The 9,267-nt window shown below is 42.7% G+C and overlaps 2 protein-coding genes across 3 annotated transcripts; one reads left to right on the top strand and one right to left on the bottom strand.

Moving 5' to 3' along the window:
• The first annotated feature begins 279 nt into the window (after positions 1–279).
• On the top strand, positions 280–4,220 carry LOC128755988 (coronin-2B-like). The gene is made up of 13 exons (XM_053860109.1): positions 280–471; positions 549–665; positions 738–887; positions 973–1,173; positions 1,241–1,357; positions 1,567–1,671; positions 1,838–1,934; positions 2,323–2,438; positions 2,497–2,587; positions 2,652–2,806; positions 2,946–3,113; positions 4,022–4,090; positions 4,170–4,220. The coding sequence occupies exons 1-13, from the start codon at positions 280–282 to the stop codon at positions 4,218–4,220; spliced, it is 1,629 nt and encodes a 542-aa protein (XP_053716084.1).
• A 261-nt stretch (positions 4,221–4,481) lies between these two features.
• Positions 4,482–9,158, bottom strand: LOC128755644 (acidic leucine-rich nuclear phosphoprotein 32 family member B-like). Of its 2 annotated transcripts, none has more exons than XM_053859512.1 (7): positions 8,999–9,158; positions 6,899–7,048; positions 6,583–6,705; positions 5,985–6,171; positions 5,829–5,923; positions 5,626–5,734; positions 4,482–5,142 (listed from the first exon to the last, which is right to left on the bottom strand). In XM_053859512.1, the coding sequence occupies exons 1-7, from the start codon at positions 9,050–9,052 to the stop codon at positions 5,066–5,068; spliced, it is 795 nt and encodes a 264-aa protein (XP_053715487.1). In that variant the 5' UTR covers positions 9,053–9,158; the 3' UTR covers positions 4,482–5,065. The 2 variants fall into 2 exon arrangements, with proteins under 2 accessions (XP_053715487.1, XP_053715486.1); XM_053859511.1 differs by having other exon boundaries at positions 4,484–5,142; positions 5,626–5,737.
• Between the last annotated feature and the right edge of the window lie 109 nt (positions 9,159–9,267).

The following is a 9,267-nucleotide window of genomic DNA, read 5'->3' as shown; positions in this document are numbered from 1 at the left end:
TGGTATTTCCCACCAGCAAGTCAGCCTGCTCCCAGTGAACCTCTCCTCTTTTGTCACACCTATTCTTGTCACGTTGTTAACCACATCCATTTTTCTTAGCTCCATCTCCAACATTCTGTGTCTCCCCTCCACATGTCCAAACCACCTGACCTCCCAAACCTTGTCTTCAAACTTCTCCACGACATGTAACCCTAACTTATTAATTTCACATCCTGACTTTTCAATGACAATAAAAAACACATAATATACTATCGCCAGGCCATCTCTGCCTATGTGAAGATGCCATCATTCCGCTGCTCAAAGTTTCGTCACGTTTATGGAAAGCCGGCCACCAGGGAGCACAGCTACGACGGTGTGCCAATCACACACAGCGTCCATGACAACCACTACTGCGCCGTCAACCCTTGCTTCATCGCCGTGGTGACCGAGTGTGCAGGTGGGGGCTCATTCGTGGTCCTCCCCATCCATCATGTAGGTAACAATCCGATAATAATGCCCAGTAATTCCCGCAGCTCAGATACTCTCTGAGACTGTTTATCTCATCGCAGACCGGCAGGATGGATCCTCAGCACCCGAGGGTGTGTGGTCACAAGGGCAGGGTACTGGATGTGAAGTGGAACCCATTTGATGACTACTGCATCGCCTCATGTTCAGAGGACTTCACGGTACAGTTTGTGAACGCAGATTTACAGAGCAATGCTCAGAAAACTGCTTCAAGATGACACTGTAATTTTTAGGTAAAAATCTGGGACATACCAGTGTGTGGTGTTCAGCAGAACCTCAGCCAGGCCAGGAAGACCCTCATTGGTCACTCCAGAAGAGTGGGACTCATTGAGTGGCACCCCACTGCCGAGAACCTTCTGCTCAGCTCGGCCTATGACTACAAGGTAACAAGCAGAGAACCGTTTTTACCAAGCGAAATGCCATTTTCACCACACTCTCTTTCAAGGACTCATCTTTTGTTTGCTAAAGGTGCTTCTGTGGGATGTGTCCCAAGAGGGATTGGTCCTCAGATATCCAGTCCGGGTGGTGATGAAGCCTTTACTTTATCGCTACCCCTCGGAGGCACTGCTGCTCTCCATCAGCTTCAATGAGGATGGTAGTCGAATGGCGGTTACATCAAGGGACAGACGGGTTCGAGTACTGGACCCACGCACTGGAAGGATACTGCAGGTGACGTTTCATATATCAGGGCAAACCATGGAGGACTGAGCTTCATGTTGGGTGTGATTTCCTGCAGGTTTCCAGTAACAGGACTCACAGGGCTTTAAGGGTTGTATATATCGGTGGACTGAAGATGCTGTTGTCCACCGGCAGATCTTCCTGGAACCAAAGACAGATCATCCTCTGGGACCCAGTAAGATGTTTATAACACTTGGTTTGAGCAAATAACAGGTGGAGTACAGGCAGAGCCTCGGTTTCATCACAGTTTCTGCCTCCGTCCGATGTGCCTCATGACACTGTTCAGTCACAGTGAATGCTAAGAAGGCTTCCTTTCCCCATCTCCAAACACCAGTTGACGAATTCTGTTGCCACATCTGTTTATATTTTTTGCTCCTCATTCAGGACGATCTATCAGAGCCTCTGTATGAGGAAGACTTGGAGGGCTCTGGTGGCGTTCTCTTCCCCTTCTTCGATCAAGACACAAACCTGCTTTACCTGGCTGGAAAGGTACCAAAAAAAGAAAATCAGACCAAAACAAATATAAAATTCTTATCTTTCTTATTTAAGCATGACCTGCAACCCTAAACTATACAGTCCAAAATACACTTAGATAATGTTCATTTTAAATAATAAGTGGTAGCGAAGTACAAGAAGATATGTTTGTGTTCTTCAGGGTGATGGGACCATCAGATGCTATGAGCTGAGTGCTGAGAAACCTTACATGAATTTCCTGACTGAGTACAAGTCTCTGCTGCCACAGAAAGCATTAGGTATGTTTAAAAGAAACTCCTGATATGTATCATGGCAAATCAATGTGTGCTTTCATAGCCATAAAGAAATGTATCTAAAGAAAACCATTCCAATTTAAAGCAAACAAAGGCCACAGAAATGACATGGGGTGTTTGGATTTGAAACATCAGAAATGATAAATGCTGATAATTGCTGTGTGTTGCTCTCAAACATCTCTCTGATGGAATAACTTGGTCATTCACTCCTTCTTTGGGCGCATAACTTCGCTAAACCTTAAATCTTGTCCAACTGGAGGTCTGTGCTGGTCTTCTTAGTCAACTCCAGGAAGTGACTTTTTGGGGGGACCTGGCGGAGTACCTCTTGACATGGAGGAGCCACTGTTGTCTGCTAATAAATGCGCATCCTCAGGTGTGATGCCAAAGCGTGGACTGGATGTGAACGCTTGTGAGGTTTTCCGATTTTACCGTCTGATTGCCATCAAAGACTTTGTTCAACCACTGTCCATGATCGTGCCACGTAAAAAGGTGAGGTAAAACCCAGCCTCAGTGGAAAACAGAGATAAACGTATGCCTTCCCTCACAGTCCGGGACTTTCCACGAGGATCTGTATCCCATGACGACAGGAAACATGGCCGCCTTGACTGCTCAGGATTGGTTGTCAGGAATCAACCGAAGTCAGTAACTAACACTGATTCCTTCTATTGATGTTCTCACCTTGAACGCTTTTTCTGCCACCAGGTCCAGTTCTGATGTCCTTACAGCCTGGCACACAGGTAGACAATCCTTATCCAGAAACCCCGGCAGAGAAAGGACTTACAAGACATCAGAGCTGGTACCACACAAACCCAACCATCGGGGTGGTGACACCATCAACGCTGGTCTATTTGGAAGAGGTTTGAGAGCTTAAAGTCAATGGCAATATCGCTCATTAACAAACAGATTTGAGAGATATAAAACGGCTTGTAACTATTCAGACAAAATCACTGTAAAACTACGAGTGCCGCAGATACGTTAGTTGTTTTGTTTATCAAGGCCTTCCATGCGGAGCAACTGGCCTACCAGGATGCCAAATACCCACGAGTGGTGAGCGACCTCTCGGGGTGGCAACCTGATGAGACTGAGCTCCAATTGTGGACGTACTGCTGCACTCCACACTGCAGCGAACCTTTCGAGAGACCTCCGCCTTCCACCGAACATGAGGTGAGTCATCTTGAACAGGAACAACACTTTTATTCAGTCAATTAGTGGGGAGCTCGGATTGAGAAATAGAGCCTCATGAACCGCTGGCACATGGCAACAGATGTTTTCCGACTTCACTAAAATCACAGCTGAAAAACAATAGCACGGAAACTGTGCTTTGAAGTGTAATATGGCCAACTACACAAGGAAAGTGCAGGAATGCTGTTTGTATCGGAAGACTCAGAGAATAGGGACAAAAAGAATCTCTCACCTCGGTGTTTATATAGTGGTCCTTTTCTAGAGCCATTACTGAAACCCCTGGACATGAAGAGACAAACATTTACCTGAGATGGGCAACAGTCAACTAAAGTAAGATTAGTTTAGAAAGCAACTTGAGACTTAATTTAACCAGTGCTACTTTCTTAGCATAGCTTGTAAAACTACATTTGTTTCAACCTGGCAGTAGGGTGAACACTTTTCTTAACCTCTGGAGAAATGCAGATGTGTCCTGAAGAGAAAAATGGTTTTAGAATATGAAACAGCTCTTAAAAAGCTAGGGTAAAATTAGAATTCATTAGAAAGCCAATTCCAAAAACAAAATAGCTAAAAAAACACGAACATATTTAGTTTGGATTCACGAATTTCAGAAAGATTAGCCTTAGCCTGAATAATTTTCATTGGTCTGAAAGGCACATCTTAGGCTTTAAAACAGGTGCAAATTGACTTAAAATAAACACCAAAACACACAAACGGACTTACCAGCATATTGAAGGCTTGCTCCGTCAATTTCTTTGCGTGTCTCCTGTTTCATGGGAGTTTATTGACGCTACTGCCATCTACTGTCTGACCGTGCTCATTGCGGACAAAATACTGGGTGAAAGAAAAACAGTGTGGGTGGAGCTGTCAATGAAATCCTGTACTTGTTTCAGCTTCTCCAAGCATATTACAGACAACAGGACGAGATCAGGAGTTTGACAGAGCAGCTGAACAAGAAAGACGTCAGTAGATATCCAGAATGTTTTCCTACATTACCTTTTTGTATTGTCTTAATGCTAAAATGGCTGCTTTTGTCAACAGGTGAAAATTGCATGGCTTGAAGAGCAGATCAAGAACACCAAAACATGTTGACCGGAGCGAGTGCCTCGAATAAGTGACACTGAATAAAAGACAGCAGCTACAGTTGTAACAGTGGTGTCATGTTCTGATCGGGTCATAAATTGCAACTTACCAGAAGGAACAAAAACACGCTTGTACGTCACAGCTACACCATTGTGCCGAGATCATTGCCAACAAAAGCTTAGCATAAAAACAATGATGACGGCAACGACAAAGGAAAATGTTAAGATTTTATTTACAAAGTATTTTTGTATTTTTTTCTTTAACTTACAGAAAGTAAAAAAAAAAAGAGTGAATGAAACAATTATATCTCTCTATGGACCGCAAGTGTCAACGGATAACCATAAAAAAAAAAGTGAAAAAATACTTCTTTTTAAAAAGCTCTGTCGGAGGAAAACAATTTGCCCTGAGCGCTCATCATTGAGGAAGGTTGTTGGTTCAAGTCCCAGTGTGAAGACAAAACAAAAAACGGAGGACTCAAGGGTTCTTAAAATTCCCTCCCTGAGCCTTTTAATCATCCTAACAGACCTGAGTCGACCCTGCAGGTGTGTATTGTAGCAGGATTACGCAACAGCTCCTAGATCCAATATCATGATACATTATTGCAGCAGGAGAACAAAGATGGCGACTAAAACTTGGGATATAAACATGTTTCCTCTTGAGAAGGCGATGAAAACTGTCCATTTGAATGTGCAGAGTTGACTGACAAAAATAAAGATGTCAAATTTACACCGATCGAAATGGAGGTTTGAGGATCAGCAGGCGAAAAAAAAACAAAAAACAAAAACAAATGGAAAAAACAAAATGGCGGCAAGGAGGTTTAGGTTGCAGGGTGGAGGGAGGAGCGGAAAAAATCTTCAATCGTCATCATCGTCATCCTCCTCTTCTTGACCCCTTTTTCTCTTCTCACCTTTGGTCGGAGACGAGTCCTCTTCTGAAAGTGAAAGGAGAGAATCAAATTTTGTTGTACATGTTATTTCACAATTTTTTATATATATCAGCAGCCACAATATATGTACTATTGTGGTGGCTGACTGTCATTACATGTTACTATATAACAATTTCAGCTCTACAGCTCCATACATGCTCACTAGGTTTTGGACATTCAGTGTGCGTGTGTATGAATGGTGACCCCTCGCCAGCTCAGAACTCAGCTTTTGTGCCATCAAAATCCCATGTTTGTTGTTGTCAAAAGTTTAAAATATTTTTGTCTGAAAATTCGGATATTACAAAACAAATGAAACATAGACTTTGACGACAGGAAGAAAGGTTATGGTTCATACCATTAAAAATCAACTAGCTACCAAACTCTGAGAGCACAGATGGATTTTTATCATGGGATTATGAGACAAAATGACACATCACTGGTTATTTTTGAAGTTTAAATGGGCCTGCAGACGCTCAGTTCAACACTCACCATCATCATCGTCGTCATAATCATCCTCGTCGTCGTCATCGTCATCATCATCTTCGCTGTCGTCATCATCATCATCCTCACTGTCCACATCTCCGTTCACTTCTCCACCCTGCTGTGAGGATTACGCAATACATGTAACAAACTTGAATCACTGGAAGAAAGACGACAAGCCAAACTACTGCAAAAACAGGAGGACCACTTACTTCATTAACCCCACTGTCATTGTCTTCATCGTCTTCATCCTCGTCATCTTCAGACGCCACATCTTCCTCATCCTCTTCGTCCTCAGACTCTCCCTCTGAAAACAAAAGCGTTGTTCAGAACACTGCACGATGAGACTGGAGCCGTCCGGTACAAACCTTCTTCGTATTCTTCGTCCACTACGTCTCGCTCGCCGTCGGAGTCTGAGGCTGTGCGATCCTCAATGTCATAGCCATCCAGGTAGGTGAGTTTTGGGAGCAGTTTGAAAATGGTCTCTCTATAATTGGCCAGGTTGGACACCTCGCAGGCAAAAAGGTCTAGACTCTTAAGCAGTGGGAGCTTTTTCTGATGACGGACAGGGAAAAGAAGAGTTCATTAAAAGAGACGTCTTCTCTATTCTGGATGATAGTGTTACATTCACTATGCGTTATTTTCTGAACCAGACCTGAGCCAAGTGCAGACCTGCAAATTTTTTCTTACATTTCATTATCATTTAAATGCTACAGATAACTGGGCTATAGACAGTATTGTGTCAGTACTTTTGTTTTAGGATTTAATTTGTCTTAATAGTATGATAGAAAACTGGACAAAATATTGACCATAGTTCTTAAATAGTCAAATAACATGGATATATAATGAAACTATACAATCAAATAACAATTTTGCTCATTTTTACTGTGACAGTGAATAATTACACTTATTCATATCCTTATTCTCAAATATGTACTTGAAAAGTTCACCCATAATATCACTCACCAATGGCTCGAGGGTGCTTATGTCTTTGAACTTATTCCCACTAAGGTTGAGGTGTGTCAGGTTGACAAGCCGCTCCGCCAGAACCTCCAGACCGGACGACAATCGGTTGTCACTCAATTCCAACTGTGGGTCAATTCATATTTGGTTAAAGAAAAAAAAAAAAAGAAGTTTCAATTAAAAGCAAAACGTGTAGAATAGCATTGTTGTACCCTGCTGGTTTCCATTCTTAGCTAGCATAGCACATTAGCAAATGTATTTATCAATCATAGCCAGGCTAGATTTATTGTTGGTCTTTTTCACACAAATGTCAAATCACCTTTCTAAGTTTTTCCAGTTTGGGAATTTCAGCTACGCTGGTCAGGCCAACATTGATGAGACTGAGGACCTCCAGGTTTTTGAAGTCCTCCGTGATTCCCTTGATTTTCCCATCGGTTGTTCGACAATGATCCAGAAATAACTCTGGAACCTGTGGAAAGAAGAAAGCTTTGCTGAGATCACGAAGCCCAAACTGATAACCATCTGCTTTAAACAATGTGGTTGACTAGCTAAAGTGCACCTTCAGTTCCAATATTACTTTTACCCACACTGGAAGATATAAAGAGTTTGTGGCCAGATGAATGGCTAATGGAAAACACACAACTTACAAGTCTAATTCCAGAGGAAATGCTGCAGGAGACTCTTGTCATTGACTCAACAAACACATTCAAAGGGAATTTGATGGTTTATATTTAGAACAATTTCTATTCAATCTCTATTTTCGCTCCACCTACATTTGCTGTCGAACGTTGTACCTTTTACTCCACTATATTCCCTCAAACTAGTTAAACAAGTTACCCATTTACTGTGCTTTAAACTTTTCTAGAACACAGATTTTGACGTTAATTGATGGACAACAGTATTTATTTACATTCATGTGCTGACACATAAATTGAAAGGCTAGTATTGGAGTCGACTAACCACTTAAGTATTTTATTAATATGTCCTTACACCGCAATTAAAGTCAGAGTCAGAACTATTACAATTTTATCTTTCATAAAAACATTAACAAGTATTAAAACTCCAATCCAACTGTTAAAACTTAAGGATCTGAATATCACATTTCCCAGGGATTTCTCTTTCAACTCAAGGAATAATACGACAGCAACTTTCACTTTTATCGTAGTAGGTCACGGGTATCTGGACTTTGACCTGGACGATAAAGTAGAGTACTGCAGTCTGTCTTGGGTACACTAACACACAGACTCACATCAGGCCACAGCATTTCCTCCTTCATTGTTGTTGTAATTTTTTGGTTATTTCTTGAGTCCATTTATTCTTTTGTGTCTGATTATTTTTCTGGTGTTTTTGTTTTACAAGTTGATCGTGTTTTGTAACTTTTTTCTAATTGTTAACACACATGTAAAGTGCAATTCCCGCATTGTAAAAACATAATATATATATATATATATATGGCGTGCGGTGAATAATAATAATAACCCACGCTACATTACACATTTTAGTAATATTTCAAGCCTTTCCCCAGCTCTTGTCAAATAGTTATTTTATGTTCAACTTATATGCGAGTTTCTCCATAATTCTCTGATAGGTCCGCTTAAAGAGGCAGACCCCTTTGTCGAAAGAGCCACATGTGGCTCGCGAGCCAGATGTCCCCGACCCCTGATCTATCTACATGTGGGTTCAGGCATCAGAATGAAGCATGGCTGAGGATGGCTCCGCCCATCTCGCTGATAAAGACGCATGCGCAGCTCCACGTAACTTGTAGCAACTGAAGTCAACACATTCCACGTCGCTTCTTCAGCTCATGAATGGCTTCCTATTCTCCACGATGTGTGGCTTGTTATGAGGTGGAATGCCAGTCAGACAAGGAGCAAGACTCCACAAGACGCCTCTGTCGAGACGAACGATCGAAAAAAGTGGCGTGCGTGCCCCAGTTTTAGCATGATGCTAACCGGTCGGCGCGCACTCAGACGCGGGCAAATGGCTGAACGATGACAACGCAGAACACCAGCGACGACTTTTGCCATGTCACGTTCAAACAAAAAAGCTGTTGCAGCGCATCACTGATACACAGACGGTTACATTCACTTTGTCGGAAAAGGCCGCCATCGCGTTACATTCTTGGAGTAAACAACGGTTACTGTGGCCCACGTATGAGGTGACGAGGATGGAACATGTTTGTAACTTACAAAGTGCTCCACACACTCACGGATGTCCACTATAAGACCATATTCAAGCCAATAACACCACGCAGTTATTACCAGAAATGTTACACTTGCTGGTTCAATCGCCCAACATACCGTCGTGCACTTTATTGAGGCGTGTGTGGGGGGGAAAAGTGTCTTTTTCTGCCCCCTGCCATGTGCTCGCCACTGGCCTCCTGCACGCCACAAACACAAGCTCTTCCTCGGCTACCTACCTCTGCCGGCGACCGGTTCCGCAGCTCCAGCGAGACTCTCTTCTGCATGTCCATTTCACCCTGGTTCTGGCCCAAATTCGGCTCTGAGTGTCTGAAACGGTCGGCTCCTTCTTGGATCCTTCTCTATCAACACCCTAAACAAATGTCAAGTTGCCCAGAAAATGCGACTTCCGGTGAAGACTTTCATAATATGGCGGAGACGGATGTGAAGACACGTGAGACATTTTCGAAACAAATTCTGTCGAGTGCGTTTGCTGAAAACATTTCAT

This window comes from Synchiropus splendidus, chromosome 3 (assembly GCF_027744825.2).
Source record: "Synchiropus splendidus isolate RoL2022-P1 chromosome 3, RoL_Sspl_1.0, whole genome shotgun sequence".
NCBI lineage: Eukaryota > Metazoa > Chordata > Actinopteri > Syngnathiformes > Callionymidae > Synchiropus > Synchiropus splendidus.
Note: the sequence above shows the minus strand (reverse complement) of the source record. Positions and strands in the feature narration are given on the sequence as shown.

Excerpts from the sequence above, each read along its gene's own strand:
- LOC128755988 (XM_053860109.1), top strand. The coding sequence starts at position 280 with ATGCCATCATTCCGCTGCTCAAAGTTTCGTCACGTTTATGGAAAGCCG. Across the intron at positions 1,358-1,566 it reads AGATCATCCTCTGGGACCCA|GACGATCTATCAGAGCCTCT; the intron begins GTAAGATGTTTA and ends CTCCTCATTCAG. Across the intron at positions 2,807-2,945 it reads CGCTGGTCTATTTGGAAGAG|GCCTTCCATGCGGAGCAACT; the intron begins GTTTGAGAGCTT and ends TTGTTTATCAAG.
- LOC128755644 (XM_053859511.1), bottom strand. The coding sequence starts at position 9,052 with ATGGACATGCAGAAGAGAGTCTCGCTGGAGCTGCGGAACCGGTCGCCG. Across the intron at positions 7,049-8,998 it reads GGAACCGGTCGCCGGCAGAG|GTTCCAGAGTTATTTCTGGA; the intron begins GTAGGTAGCCGA and ends TTCTTTCCACAG. Across the intron at positions 5,143-5,625 it reads TTATGACGACGATGATGATG|AAGAGGACTCGTCTCCGACC; the intron begins GTGAGTGTTGAA and ends TTTCACTTTCAG.